The sequence below is a fragment of the Eulemur rufifrons genome, chromosome 9, assembly GCF_041146395.1.
Source record: "Eulemur rufifrons isolate Redbay chromosome 9, OSU_ERuf_1, whole genome shotgun sequence".
In the NCBI taxonomy this organism is placed as follows: Eukaryota; Metazoa; Chordata; class Mammalia; order Primates; family Lemuridae; genus Eulemur; species Eulemur rufifrons.
In genome coordinates, this window is record NC_090991.1 from 34,685,240 (window position 1) to 34,700,250 (window position 15,011).

The window sequence follows — 15,011 nt, forward strand, 5'->3', positions numbered from 1 at the left end:
CCCTAGGCGAGGCCTGCCTTTGACTCGGCCTCCCAATGCTACTTCTCAAATTAGCATAATGGTTCACCAGTGGGGTGTTGGGGGAGCTGTGAACTTCACTGGCTTTCCTTGCCTCTGCTCTCCTCTTCCTCCCTGTCTCCCCAGTATCAGTTTAAAAATTTACCTGTTCTTTAAAAAAAAAAAAACCACTCTCCACCTTCTTTTCTTTTTACTCTTTTGTGGGGGGGGGTATCTTAAAATTCCCCCCTCCCCCATCACCACCGCCACCTTCCCTCCTTATCAGGCATCTAAGCTTGCTAAAGGGGGAGAGGTGGGGATGTGTGTGAGCTTGTGTGTGAGTGAGTGAGTGTGTGTGTGTGTCTGTGTGGTTTTTTTTTCCCTGTGCAAAAGCAGAGGCCATTGTTACGGAGAGTAGGGCGTACCAGTCTTATAGGGCAACCACACTGTGGCGGCTTGGCCATGCTGGAGCCCGGAGCTGGATTCTCGGCGAGCTGAGCCGCCCCGGCACCTTTCGGTCTTCTATTTTTTCCCCCACCTCCCCCACCCCCTCCCTCCAGCGCACCCCCGCTCCTAAGCCGAGTGAATTGAAGCGGACGCCGCGCGACTCCTCTGGCCGATCTGCCCCTCGGGCTCCCCAGCCGGGGTGGCTTTGGGGGGGGGGGGGCGACGCAGCTTTAAACAGTGGTCTTTTTTTCCTTTGCCTTCAAGGAGGGGAGATTTCTCGCCTGCCGCTCGCGCTGGGGCTCGATGTGAATATATATTATGTCTGCCTGTTCTCCCCTCGTCGGTGGCTAAGGTAAGCTGGACTGAAATAGGCTATCAGTTTGTGAATGGCGGAGAGTATGTCTCAATGATTTATGGCCCATATGACTCCAATCTCGGTTCAAGAAGAGTTCACAAGCTTTAAGCTTCCTTCCACGCAGCGACTCTCTCTCTCTCTCTCTCTCTCCCCCCCTCTCTCTCTCCCTCTCTCCCTCCCTCTTTCTCTCTCTCTCCCCTCTCTTCTTGCTTCTCCCCTTTTCTCCTCTTTTCTTTCAGCAGCCAGATCCAGGGCTGAATTTTCCCCCGGCTTCTAAGAAGAGACTAACCTTTCTGTCTCTTCCTTTCTTGTTCTTTTATTTTTCTTCCTTTCATTAATTTAAGTCCTGGAAGGTGGCCTATCCCCTCTCCCGAGGCTTCCCCAGCTATTGTTACCCTCCCTTACTTTCCCCGGGGTGTGCCTGGAAAGGTGGGGTTCTTGGGGGCTTACCTCCCTTCTCCAGAGAGACCCTTGGGGGAAGCCGGGAGCCACGGTCTCCCTCCCGCCCTCCCTCCCGAGCAGCCATATGGAGCCTGAATTTTTCCAACATGGAGGCAAGGGAAATAGATATGTTTGGCTTGGTAGAGCTGTTCCCCACCCCCTCTTGTCCTGGATCCCTGATCTCGGATCCCCTCGGCACCTTTCCCTCTTCCCACTGTCCCGTCAGCCAGGCCTCGGCGCCCTCCAGCCCGGAGCCCTGCTGAGCAAAGTCCCGAAGCGGAGTTGCTAAGGCGCCTTTTAATTCGGTTACCTCCAGCGCCCAAACTTGCTGCTGCCCGCGGGGCTCGGCCCTCGCTGGGCCTGGTGTTCTTGGAACCTGCCGCTGATAACTGTTTTGGTGTCCTGATCGCTTTCTCTTCGCCTCTTTGGGCCAGCGTAGTAGGCTGGTAGCTCATCGCCAGCCACCGCGGCAGCAGCGGCCGCCGAGACAGCCCGGCGGCGGCAGCCCGGGACTACCCGGGTGCACAAACCTTCCCGGCCCTGTCTCACCGCCGGCGGAGTCTCCATTCTTTCCTCTTGAGTCTCTGGCTCCTTCGCTTCCCACGCTCGCCTGGCCCCAGTCCTGCGACGGTTTGGGGTTTATTGCAGGGGGAGCGACAGGAATTTCGGCCCCAGGCGTCTAGTCAAATTATTGTTTTATTATTATTACTATCATCACCATCATCATCATCATTATTATTGCTGTAACAATCATTTAGACTAAATAAAGCTAGGGCCCAGCCAGCCAACCCCCGCCAACGTTTTTATTTCATTCTCTTCTCTATCTATTAATAACAAACTCAACTGATGCCTGTTAATTAATTCCCCCTTCGGCCAGGGCTGCTTCGAAGCTAATTTTGGTTAAATCATCAGAGGCTAATGGTAATAATAATAAAGGGATTGGGTCAGCCTGGTCAATTGAACTCCGGTTCTCCCTGGAAGGACCTGCTGCTTTGCAGACCCATGTGTATTTCCAGAAACCAATCGGAACTCAGGGCTACACTGGCTCCCTTTTGAGTATAAATCTGTGCCATTAAGAGGGGGATTTATGTGTGGGAGGGACTTCCTTCACCTGCACTCCCTTTATTTTCCTATTTTTAGTTTTCTTTGGAGTTGACCAGCTGGGCTGACTGAGATTTAAGTTTTCCAAACACATGTCAGAAGAGAGAGTCAGCATGGAGGTTTTATGAAAAGTGGTGGTGAGGGCTTGGGAAAGACAGGGGAAAAAATGAAGCCAGAAGTTTTAGAACAAACAAAATCATACGATAGCTTGATTCTTTATTTTTCTGGCACACTTTTAAAAGGCTGTATTAAAATAGTGATTGTATTTTATTTTTTAGTTTTTGTCTCGGGGAACCTCAGTCAACAAGGGTACCCCCTCTATTTCCAACCCAGAGAATAATATTGTTCAAATTGCTTTGTTGGCTTTTTTTCCCCCCTCAGGAATAATTTTCTCTTTTAGAAAGTGTTTTTCCCATTTTGGCAGAAAGTCCAGCAGTTGTGCGATTTTTTCTTCTTTTCTTTTGGAGAAATCAAAAGACTGTCAAGGAAAGGGTGGGAAAAAATTGTCTGATGGAAAAGGAAGAGAGGTGAGGAGAGAGACCTAGGCCAAATGGTCACAGCACCAACTGGCCTGGTCTGGAAAATAGCAACAATCCTGCTCCTTTTGGGGGCCCCATGGAGGCCCTGGCTGCCAGGTCCCAGGCTTGGCTGGGCAAAGATTCCGACTGGAGGTGGTGGTACCTGCAGCAGGGACATGGTCGGATGAGGCTGGGTTCAGCTGACTCTGGAGGTTAAAAATCTTCAGAAAGTTTGTAGGTCAGGCTGTTGCTGTCCTTTGAGGGGAGAGGATACCTCACAGGAGAAGATTCCCTGCTGAACTTGTTTCTCCCATCTTTTTCTGAGATCCTCTGGTTTTCCTCCAGGCTAGACTTTGCTTGGATGAGAGACCTAAACACACGTGGAGGGAGGCAAAGGCAGGAGGCAGAGAAGCCTCTCAGCTCAGAAGGGGGTGTAGATGACACTTTTATTTTGGCGTCTCCTAGTGCCTCCTCCCTTGAGCCTCTCTATCCTAGTGCCTCCTCCCTTGAGCCACTCTATCCCAGAATTGAGGGGGGAGGTAAGGAGAGGGAGTTGGTGAGGTCAGGGGCTAGTGCACAGACAGGAGAGAAGCAATGGCCCTTGTAGTAATAGGATTCTATACCTAGGCAGTCCCCAAAGGAGTACAGTTCTTATTTTTTAAGTGGCAATGAAAACTGGTGGGCTTTTTTCTTGAAAATTAAAGCATTGAAATAAGAAAAATCCATTTCAGGTCAGGGACCTGGCCTCAGCATCTGCTCTGGAGATGCTGGGGAGGAGAGAAGAAAAAAAAAAAAAAAAACCCTATTGATGTCAGTTCCCTTTTCAGTTCCTAAGATGGATTCGAGCCGAGCCCCAGTCCTCTTCTCCCCCTTGTGTCTCTTCTCTCGCCCCGCAGGTCAGCCGCTTGGAACGTACCCGGGAGGAGGGGGGCAGAGAGGGGAGGGAGAGGGTCCGGCTTGTCACGTGACCCCCAGGGGTGCCAATGTCCGATCCTGAGGGTATCAGGCCCTTGCAAGTTGCCACCCACTGCCCGGGCCTCGCCCAGAGATGCAGAAAGCCACCTACTACGACAACGCCGCGGCTGCGCTCTTCGGAGGCTACTCCTCGTACCCTGGCAGCAATGGCTTCGGCTACGACGGCCCCCCCCAACCCCCCTTTCAGGCCGCCACGCACCTGGAGGGCGACTACCAGCGCTCAGCATGCTCACTGCAGTCCCTGGGCAACGCCGCTCCTCATGCCAAGAGCAAGGAGCTCAACGGCAGCTGCATGAGGCCCGGCCTGGCCCCGGAGCCCCTGCCCGCCCCGCCCGGCTCACCCCCGCCCAGCGCCGCACCTACCAGTACCACTAGCAACAACAATAATGGGGGCGGGCCAGGCAAAAGCGGTCCCCCCAAGTGCGGTCCCGGCTCCACCTCCACCCTCACCAAACAGATATTCCCCTGGATGAAAGAGTCGAGGCAAACGTCCAAGCTGAAAAACAGCTCCCCCGGCACAGGTACCAGCTCTCTGCCTTCCTCTCATCAGCTTTTGTCCAGGCCAGGAATGTCACTGTTATTCTAGCACCCAGCCCCTAGGCGCCCAAGAGGCGGCCTGGGAACAATATTAGGAGGTGGCAGCGCATTTTTAGTACCCCCACCCCCTGACCCCTGACCCCGCCAACACCCCCTCCCCTCCAGCCACCCTCCACCTGAGCTTCTATGAGCTCCAGAAGGCCGGGTGCTGGGCCTCAGAGACCTTCCCAGGGCCGCAGAGCCTAGAGGCGCTGCTGGAAGGATGCAGAGTCGTCAAGGATTGATTATTATTAAGTATGATTACTGTGGGTATTAATCACAATCGCTCTGGCATCCCCGGGTCCGGCCTCCAGGCACGGTAGCCTTTTAGCTCCACATTTCGGGGTCCTGTCCACGAGTGTCCAGCTTCCCCCAAGGGTTCTTCTCTGTCACCTACCCTGTCCACAGGATGGGACAGAGTAGGGAGAATGTCTTCCCAGACATGAAATTGGGGATAAGGGGGAGGAAGTGCGCACGTGAAAATCCAGCCCTAAATAAATGGCCGTGCGGCTCTGTCTGCGTGACATGATCAAATTTTCATAAGCTGGGGCAGCGAGAGGAGAACAGGTCTCTTAATAAATGCCACTATTATAGAGTGTCCGCTAATGCGACGGGTGGTGGGGGGGGGTGGCTAGCGAGGAGGAGGCGGGGACGCGAAGGGGAGGGCAGCTGGGGCTCTGAGTCCAGGCCTGGATTTATTAAGAAACGATGCATTCAATTTCGGCGTGTTCAGTAATTATCTTTTATTTCATTTTCTCCCCTTTCCACCCCTCCCCCTCGGATCCAGCAGAGGGCTGCGGCGGCGGCGGCGGCGGAGGAGGAGGCGGCGGCGGCGGCAGTGGGGGCGGCGGCGGGGGCAGCAGCGGCGGCGGGGGAGGAGACAAGAGCCCCCCGGGGTCGGCGGCGTCCAAGCGGGCGCGGACGGCTTACACGAGCGCGCAGCTGGTGGAGCTGGAGAAGGAGTTCCACTTCAACCGCTACCTGTGTCGGCCTCGCCGCGTGGAGATGGCCAACCTGCTGAACCTCAGCGAACGGCAGATCAAGATCTGGTTCCAGAACCGGCGCATGAAATACAAGAAGGACCAGAAGGCCAAGGGGCTGGCCTCGTCGTCTGGGGGCCCCTCTCCAGCCGGCAGCCCCCCGCAACCCATGCAGTCCACGGCCGGCTTCATGAACGCCTTACATACCATGACGCCTAGCTACGAGAGCCCGTCCCCGCCCGCCTTCGGCAAAGCCCACCAGAATGCCTACGCGCTGCCCTCCAACTATCAGCCCCCTCTCAAGGGCTGCGGCGCCCCCCAGAAGTACCCCCCGACCCCAGCGCCGGATTATGAGCCCCACGTCCTCCAAGCCAACGGTGGCGCCTACGGGACGCCCACCATGCAGGGCAGCCCGGTGTACGTAGGCGGGGGCGGCTACGCGGATCCGCTGCCGCCCCCTGCCGGCCCCTCCCTCTATGGCCTCAACCACCTTTCCCACCATCCTTCTGGGAACCTGGACTACAATGGGGCGCCCCCTATGGCCCCCAGCCAGCACCACGGACCCTGCGACCCCCACCCCACCTACACAGACCTCTCCTCTCACCACGCGCCTCCTCCTCAGGGTAGAATCCAAGAAGCGCCCAAATTAACACACCTGTGATGCGAAAGGGAAGGTGGAGGAGTGAGGTCAAGGGCGAGGGGTGGGGGGGTGAGAAAGAAGAGCAGAGCTGTGGAGCTCTGGGGGCAGCCTGGAGATCTGAAAGAGAGGCCAGAGAGGTGGTAGCCAGGCTTCCTGGGCAGAACAGGCCTGGAGCTCCTTCTCCTCCCCCTCCCCCTGGCCTGAGAGGTTGCTTTTAAATCCTCCACCCCTAGTTCCATCTGCCTGCCAACCCATCAGAAAGGAATCCACAGCAGATTGGAGATGACCCCATCAACCCCAGGGCTCCAGCACTACCAAGTTGGAATTCCACGCATGGGAGTGGGGTAGAGGAAGACGAACTAGAAAAACAAGGCAGAGAAGCACATTTTAAAAAACAGACAAGATGGCCAGGCCATCACCAACTAACCAACCAACTTACCTTCCATCTCTGCGGGTAATTTCCCCAAATCTTAATTTTTTTCCTCTCAATTCTCCTTTGAAAAATAAGAAAACACATTTCAAATCCAAGGGCACAAAGCACGTTCCCCTCCCACTTCCCTGAAACCTCAAATTTCCTCCCCTCTATTTGAAGTTTATTGGGGTCCCTTCTCCATTTCTAGCCCCATGTTTTTCCGTTCTAGGACATTCATATCTATACCGCACCCCCATCAATTACAGTTGTTAGAGGGCTCAGGGATGGTGAGAGATCCTGAAAGTCAGAGCTGCCTATATCATAAAAAATATATATATTTTTTCTTTTAAGGAAAAGTTAGGAGGCTAGGGCAGGCAAGTTGTTAGGACTGAAGGTTTGCCCATTCTGCTGCCTCTGTCTCAGCTCCAGGTCCATCCCCCTCTCTCCACGGAAATCAGTCAGAGACACGAGGTTCTACACTTTTCTTTTCTTCTGTTGCTCTCTTGACTTAACGTGAAAACAGGGTATATTTGAACAAACTGTCTGTCCCAGGCAGGAGCTGCAGCTGGGCTTATGTGCCTTGCTCAACCTCCTGACAGGACACTTTTGTTGCACTTAGAGTTTACATTTTAATGGATATAAAAACAACTGTGAGAGATGCCTGGGCCTGCAGAAGTCCAGCATCGCTCAAAAAGCGTGTGTTCTAGTGAACATTTTCATATATATTTATTGGTTATAGCCTGTTAAAATATTTTCTTTTTGTATTATTTATCCTCCTACATTATGTATTTATATGAGGGAAAAAAGGAAAAAATTGTACTTTTTTAGTATTTACTTGTTATAAAGGACATTGTGTTTTCTGTCATGTAAAACCAGCTATTTTAGTTATTGTACTCTAGAAAAGAGCTGTAGATTTATGTTAAACTCGTACTTATGAGCAATTGTAATTAGTTCTAAAAGGCATGAACTCAGCTCCTAATCGTCACTGTATAGTCCTGAATTTGTAGAATTAGAGTTAATTCCCTCTTGGAACTTTCTTTGTTCTTCTGTAGTTACTTTTTTCCTTACCTAAAAGGGTTGTCTGTCAAACAATTCTTGAATAAACTTTCTGTTATCAATTTTATCTTGTCCTGGTGGTCCAATTTAGATAGCAGAGCAAGGCTGCTGACTGCCCAATTTCCCTCAAGGGAAGAAAGACTAGGGGACGTTGAAGACCCTTTCCAGGCTTTTTTGTCCAGAGTTCAGGTTCCTATCTCCCCCTTTATGTGTCTCAGGTTTAAATACTGTTTTCTCACTTATATGATCCTGGAACATTCTGCCAACTTCTTTGGCTAAGCTTTAAGTAACAAGTGGAAGGGAAAGGGGACTCCAATGCTCTCGGTAGGTCTTTCTGTTTGGCTTCTTTGCCTTTCCGTTTTTCTCATTCATTGACCTTTTGTCTGCTCCCTCCTTTGGCCACAACCTCCTCGAAACCCCACCACCACCGCCACCACCACCAACAACAAAAATCTGGCCCATTACTGTTTCTTCCTCACAACCTAAACTTCACAGTCCTCTTCCGGAGCTACAAAGAAGTCGTCACGTGACCTGAAGCCCAACGGCCATTGGGTCTAAAATGAAAACAAAGGAAAATGATTAATCTAAAAAAAAAAAAAAATCTGAGGCCTAGACTTCTCAGGTCAAACTTTAAAACTAAAGTGAAATTAAATCACTAAATAAAACTCTGGGCGGAGGAAGAGGAGGCATGTGTTTGATTTCCCCTGCCAGAGAAAGGGGAGAGGAGGGTGGGGGAAATGGTTGTATCCAAGCGTAAATAAAGTGGTCCCCAGGCTAATGAGCAGCTCTTCCACCATCCTTGGGAAAACTTCATTTCTTAGTCGTGGTTCCATAAAAGTTTTATCACATTGGAGCGAGGATAGAGAGGGTCTGTCAAAGATGAAATGTCACCGCCGCGTCGCTGGAGCCGATAAGAGCCAGGAGACAGGGAGGCTGAAATATGGAGCTAATTCGTTGAAAGAGAAGCGATGGCTGCTTGCTGAAGAGTTGCATAATTCTAATTGTAAGCGATGCGCCCGCATTGCTTAATTAGGAGCATATATTTGGTGGTAGAGTTGGGGGGGGGGCAGTGAGAATCGTTCCAGGCCCTCAGCCTAAAGCAAGGGCTGATTTTCATTTTTATGTTGCATTCTGGCAGTCCAAGGTTAGTAATTGTAGTCTTTATGCAACAATAAATAACAATAAAAAAGCAACCTGAATTCTACACCCCCCCACCCCCACCACCAAGTAGGATTTTAACTGGACTCGGCTCATCCAAGCAGCAAGCAATTTAGCACTGGGTCAGGCTATAATTTAAAGGCATAAGAGCGTGCAAAGTTTGATTGGGATCAAATAACGCTCAAGGGTCTTTCCTTCTTTCCTTCTCTTCCTCTTTCCTGAATAACATTTTCTGAATGATGTAACTAGACGAAGCGCCATGTTTGGCTCTAGGGGTGGGTTGGGTTGCTTATTTATCTAGCGGGAGAGAGGCAGGCCAAGAGAGAGAATTTAGCTTGAGTTTGAAAAACAGAGCTTTGGCTTGAAGCTGGAATTGCAAACAAGAAAAATAAGAGCCGACTTGGCTTGGTGTTCCCTACCCTTCTCTCTGGGAGATTCCAGGCGCTCAGCTAAAGCAGTCAAAGACGTGGGTAAAATATCTGTGCTGCAAGATTCACAGCACGACAGAGGGGCAGGGGAGGGACGTCTCTGGGAAGGAGGGCTCTCTTGGCCCCTTTTAACACCCAAGTTTTCCGCTGTTCGCTAATCTGGCCGTAAAATCTGTCAGCGAGGGTTAGAGAGAGCTGTATTTCCTGCAGGGACAGTCTCAGGGCCGGAGTTGCCGAGAGAAGTGCGAGATCCTACAGCCAGCTGGAGAGGCTGTTACTGAACTTCCAGAGGTGCTCAAGGGGGTGGCCAGAGGGAGAACCCTCTCTTAGGCCTCCCTGCACAACTTCCAGACAGCTACTATTTGGATTCTTCCGTGCCCACCCCCATCCACATCTCCAAATGGCAAAAATTGTTTTCTTTGAAGCCGAGTTACACACAACCGTCTCTGGCCAGTTTACCCAGGTCAGAGCAGCTCTTTCTGTTCTGAGCCCTCCAGAGCCTGCCTCCCCTTGTCCCTATAGCCCCCACCTCCAACTCCCCTTTCTCCAGCCCACTATCCTCCACCCCCACCCTTCTACTGAAGACTTCTCTGCCCTTCTTTTTAAATACTCACCACCACCCACGCCGATGTTACATTGACAGAAAGTTTCTAGTTCCAGCTCCCGGCTGAGTTGCCATTTCTCTGCTAACCAGCCTGCTCCTCCTGGCTGGGCAGCCGAGAGTGAGGAGGGGGGAGGGGAGGCCAGAGCCGTGGGAGTTCTCCAGGCAAACTTTCCACCCAACTTAGCATCTTCCCTCTGTCCCCATTTCCCATCTGTTTCCCAGCTCTCCCAGAATCACCTTTCTCTCCCCCCCGCCTCCCCAGCCCCAGGCCTTTTTAAGGGATGTGAAATTTCGACTGTTCCCTCTGCTTTTCCAAGGAGTAAAATTCTTTGATGCAATCGGAGGGAGCTGTCAGGGGGCTAAGATTGATCGCCTCATCTCCTCTCCGTCCCTCTGACCCACTTATTTAAAAATCTTTCCCCAGATCGACTTTTCCTTTTCTGCTTTGAGGCCTAGTTTCCCACCAATTGCTTGGGGCTGAGTCTTGTGCCTCCTCCGTCTAGAAAATTACAACACTCTAAAGTTCAGACCATCTTGGTTCCCTCAAAATAAAATAAATTTTAAAAAACATTTTCCCCAGGGGCCAGAAATGGAATATCATCTCGGTGGCATTACTTCCACCGCCTCCATCTTCAGCGAATTCTTTTGTCAGGGATTTTTTTTTTTTTTTAAACTAGCACAATGGCAAAAATGAGCTTTGTCCTGGGGGAAAAGCTCCCCGAGGCCCACACACACGTACATTGACCTGAGCTTTGAGAGTGCTCTAAGTTAAATCAGTGGCTACCTTGTTCATGCCTTCGAGTGGATACATATGCATCTTAGATCCTGTCTGTTTGAAGGGGGATGTCATAGAGAAGTGTGGATGCCACAAGTGAGGAAGGCAGGTGGACCTAAGGGGCAGGGCCAGTGCTGTAAACACTGGGCAGAGAAGGGAACCCAGGCCACACAGCTATGGAGGCCAGAGGCCCCAAAGTGCCCCTCACTATCTTATCTCACTCCTCTGTCAGCCTGGGAATGCCTGTCCATTTTCCAAGATTTAACTGTTGCTTTTGAGGGGTGGGATGGGGATACTGGTGCTGAGGATTGTAAATCCATCTTCTTTATTTGCATCTTAATACTACCTTTTTCAAAGAATGGAAGCCTCTTTCTACTCTTCCTTTAACATTAAGATTCTCATTGTCTTTCCTTTTGGAGGAGGGGAGGATGTTGCTGGCCATAAAGAAAGCGTTAATTTACTCTATTAAAAATATCTGGAAAAGAGGAAGATTTCTCTTTTAGATTCCCATTTCCCAGGCTCCCACAATCTCCCATCCTCTGAAGGGGATGAGGAAGAGGTTCCTCTAGCTTTTCCGGAGAAAGGGAGGCCTTGGAGAGAGAGTATAAGGCACTGGTGTAAGAATGGGGGCTCATGGTGTCCAGGTCGTGGTCCTCTGGAGTTTTTGAATCAATTAAAGCAAATAATGCTCTCTCTTTTCCACCAGGCCCAGACGAGCGATTGGCCGAGGCTGGTCCCGTGACCATGAATTCCCTGCAATTTCGCCGGAGTCCTGGGTTTAATAGAGAGAGTCCCCATACGCTTGTATTTATCAGCAATATACAATTATAAAGGCCCAAAATTTAAAAAAAGAGAGAGAGCGAAATCTCCCCCTCCCAAAATCGCTCCATCACATAAACCTGGGGGGGGCAGGAGGGGGGGTCCCTTCCGATCCTCCCTCCTGACGCCCCCCCCCAGCAGGCCCCCTCCCCCACCATTGAAAGCCATGAATTTTGAATTTGAGAGGGAGATTGGGTTTATAAACAGCCAGCCGTCGCTCGCCGAGTGTCTGACTTCCTTCCCTGCTGTCTTGGAGACATTTCAAACTTCATCAATCAAAGAGTCGACATTAATTCCTCCTCCTCCTCCTTTCGAGCAAACCTTCCCCAGCCTCCAGCCCGGCGCCTCCACCCTTCAGAGACCCGGGAGCCAAAAGCGAGCCGAAGATGGGCCAGATCTGCCGCCGCCACCGCCGCCGCTCCCCGCTGCCCCCCCAGCCCCCGAGTTCCCCTGGATGAAAGAGAAGAAATCCGCCAAGAAACCCAGCCAATCCGCCACGTCTCCTTCCTCGGCCGCCTCCTCCGTTCCGGCCTCCGGGGTCGGATCGCCTGCAGGTCGGTAAGCGTGGTGAGGGTGGGGTGAGGGGCAGCTAGAAGAGAGAGGGAGAAAGAGCGGTGGGGGAGGTTTAAAAAAAAGGTGGCGAGCCTGTTGGGGTTCCTTGCCCCGTCCATTCCTGGGATGGGGAAGTAGAATATCCCGCTGGGGTTCAGGCCTAACCTCTGCCAGCATTTTTTTTTTTTTTTTCCTACAGCAGATTTTGGAAGCTGGTTGGGGAAGCGCTTTTACTCTTCTAGAAGAAAAGGATTCGATTGAGGTTTTCGCCCGTAACTGTAGGGGAATGAGTGTGTTGTTGCTGGGATTGAATCTGGAGGCAGGAAAAGAGGAGGTCCTCCCTCCCCCAGCCCTAAAAGAACAGAGGGAATTAGAGAGCTGGGAAGAGGAGTGAAGAACAACCTTTATGAACCCAGTCCCGGGTTGGGTTGGAAAGTTCCGACTGAGGGGTCCACTCGGAGGAGTTGTTATGGGGGACTCTGAGGTTCTGGGCGCGAAAGGGAGCGGCTCTTCGCTCGTTGCATGGCCTGTGGGCGGCTCTGAATACTTTGCCCTGACCCGGGCCACCGCTGTTGGCTAGGGAGAGAGCGCAAAGAACCGAAAAGCAGTGAGAGCGAGCCTCTTTGGTTGTGGGGGAAGGAAGGAGAGACTGATGATATTGTTTTTGGCGGATGGGGTAGTCTTTATCTCAGCTGAACTGAGGTTGGGCTGAGGACACGGCCCGCTGTGACGCCCAGCCTGTTTTCCCTGTAGATGGCCCGGGACTGCCGGAGGCTGGTGGCGGCGGGGCGCGCAGGCTGCGTACGGCTTACACTAACACGCAGCTGCTGGAGCTGGAGAAGGAATTCCACTTTAACAAGTACCTGTGCCGTCCGCGCCGCGTCGAGATCGCGGCCTTGCTGGACCTCACCGAGAGGCAGGTCAAAGTCTGGTTCCAGAACCGGCGCATGAAGCACAAGCGGCAGACGCAGCACCGAGAGCCGCCCGACGGGGAGCCAGCTGGTCCTGGCGCCCTGGAGGACACTGGCGACCCCGTTGAGGAGCCCGCGACCAGCCCAGGCGGTCCCTCCGCCTCGCGGGCGGCGCGGGAAGCCTGCTCTCACCCGCCTGAGGTCGCGCCGGGACACCTGGGCGCCCCAGGTCCCTTGCCTTTTGCCGATCGCTTGGAGGGTGCGCCGAGCCCCGGCTGCGTGCTGCGCGGGGCCGGCGGTCTGGAACCCCGGCTATTGCCAGAAGACGCCTTTCCAGAGCGGCAGGATTCGCCTTTCCTGCCCGACCTCAACTTCTTCGCGACCGACTCCTGTTTCCAGCTGTCCGGGGGCCTCTCCCCGAGCCTACAGGGTTCGTTCGACAGCCCTGTCCCCTTTTCCGAGGAAGATCTGGACTTCTTCACCAGCACGCTCTGTGCCATCGACCTGCAGTTTCCCTAACCCGTTTCCTCCTCCCGGCCCTTTGGACCCCCGCCCTTCTTGGCAGTTTGCTGGAAAAATTGAGCCTCCCCGCCCCCCAGTTGCGTAGATATGTGTTTTGCTAAAATTCAGGTATTATTGAATTAGCATTTAATTCACTCTCTTTCTTTCTCTAAAGTATTGGGCACTCGGGCATCTCTTTCAAATCACACAGAAAAATTCCATTTTGTAGACTCCTTCCAACGAAATCTCAGGAATAATTAAACTCTAGGGGACTTTCTTAAAACGAACTAGAGGGACCTATTTTCCTCTTTTTTTTTTTTTTTAAGTTTTAGGCAGTAGATTATTTATTAAAATTCCTTAATAATAGGAAAAGGGGAAAGTATTTATTGTACATTATTTTCATAGATGAAATAAATGTCTTTCTAATACGAAAGTGAGTGCTTGTGTTGGGACTTAGTCCCCTTCCCCGTGTCCCCAAAGGCCGTCTTCATCCCTCCAGGACCAGCTCGAAGTTTGTCGGGTTCAGTAGCTCACGCGACAGCTAAATCCCCCGGGCCGGCGAAGTCCGGATGGTACAAAGGTAGTCCCGATTGGTGGCCGCTTCTCTACTCACGAGTTGGGGGATTGCTGGAAGCTCAGTCACTTCCCCCCGACACATACACAGAAGGACAGAGGGCCTTTGGACCTGCGCCGGTGTTCCCTGGGCCTCTGCTTAGAAATAAAGGTGGGCAGATGGAGGGACAGGGTGTGCTGCGAACAGAGCAGGGTGCAGGAGAGGAGGCCCAGGGACAGCTTTCCGCGACACTGAGGGGGGCGCAGAGGTTTAGTTGAATTGAGAGGGATCTTAGGGCTTCCCAGGCTTCTTGCTTCGGTGCCGAAGCGGAGTGGAAGGCCTTATTGGGAACGCAGAAAGGCTGAGGACCAGAGGCCTGGGGCATGAGCGGGCCTCCCAGGAGCTGCAGGGTGGCCAAGGAATGGAGTGGGAATGGGGGTTTTCTCGGGAAGCAGGGCCCCATATCTAGGGATGGTAACTGGCTTCCAAGTGGGCAAGAAAAGAGGTCGGCTGAGAAATGTGGCGTTGCCAGTCACCCTGGAGTTGCCGGGGTTGGAAGAGCATTCGAGAAGCAGCAAGGCGACAAGCCCAGGGAGGCCGGGGCAGCGTTGGGAAGCGCTCGGCCCGCGGGAAGAGTAGGAGGAGCGAGGAGAGCGGGAGGGAGACAGGGAAGCAAGGAAGATGCTCAAAATGGCGCTGGGGCCGGGCGGCGGGGAGGGCGAGGGAAGAGACTGCGGCCGCCATGACAGCCGCTTCGGGATGGGCCCGGCCCGGCCCAGCCCCGGGGCTCTGCCCCCGCCCCCACCCTCTCCCCGCTGGATCTGCTAGACTCCAGGGAAGAAAGGGACACTGGGAGCCTTCTATTAGTTTTTGTTTGTTATTTGTTTTTTTTTTTATTTTTATTTTTAAAATGAACCCAACGGATGCTGAGGACGCGAGATGGAAGGGGAGTCCGGGTGGACGTAGGGAGGGAAGGAGAGTGGTGGGTCTGCGGGCCCAGGTTTGCCTCGCCTAGTCTCTTTTGATCCTTCGCTCTGGGATTTGAAGCCAGGCCAGGGCTTTCTCCAAATGCAGACCCACCTGTCTTGGGCCAACAACTTCATTTTCCATCTCAACACCATGTCCAGTCTCCCACCCCACTTTGCCCAGCTCCCTGTAAACCCGGTAATCGGGAACCAAGGATCAATCTCCCCCATCTGCTTCCTGGTTTGT

General features: G+C 52.7%; 2 protein-coding genes across 6 annotated transcripts in view; both read left to right on the plus strand.

Moving 5' to 3' along the window:
- Positions 1-7,565, plus strand: part of HOXB3 (homeobox B3) — a 41,499-nt gene extending 33,934 nt beyond the window's left edge. For 2 of the 5 annotated variants that reach the window (XM_069481281.1, XM_069481279.1), the window contains 3 exons: positions 709-796; positions 4,022-4,355; positions 5,198-7,565. In XM_069481281.1, the coding sequence (XP_069337382.1) occupies positions 4,127-4,355; positions 5,198-6,051 (1,083 nt within the window). In that variant the 5' untranslated portion in view covers positions 709-796; positions 4,022-4,126 and the 3' untranslated portion in view covers positions 6,052-7,565. Of the gene's footprint in view, positions 1-708; positions 797-3,755; positions 4,356-5,197 lie in introns of all 5 variants that reach the window. The other 3 variants (XM_069481277.1, XM_069481278.1, XM_069481282.1) reach the window with 2 other exon arrangements.
- A 3,681-nt stretch (positions 7,566-11,246) lies between these two features.
- Positions 11,247-13,679, plus strand: HOXB2 (homeobox B2). Its single transcript, XM_069481283.1, has 2 exons — positions 11,247-11,836; positions 12,588-13,679. Exons 1-2 carry the CDS (start codon positions 11,449-11,451, stop codon positions 13,262-13,264), a joined length of 1,065 nt encoding a protein of 354 aa, XP_069337384.1. The 5' UTR covers positions 11,247-11,448; the 3' UTR covers positions 13,265-13,679.
- Positions 13,680-15,011: the final 1,332 nt, after the last annotated feature.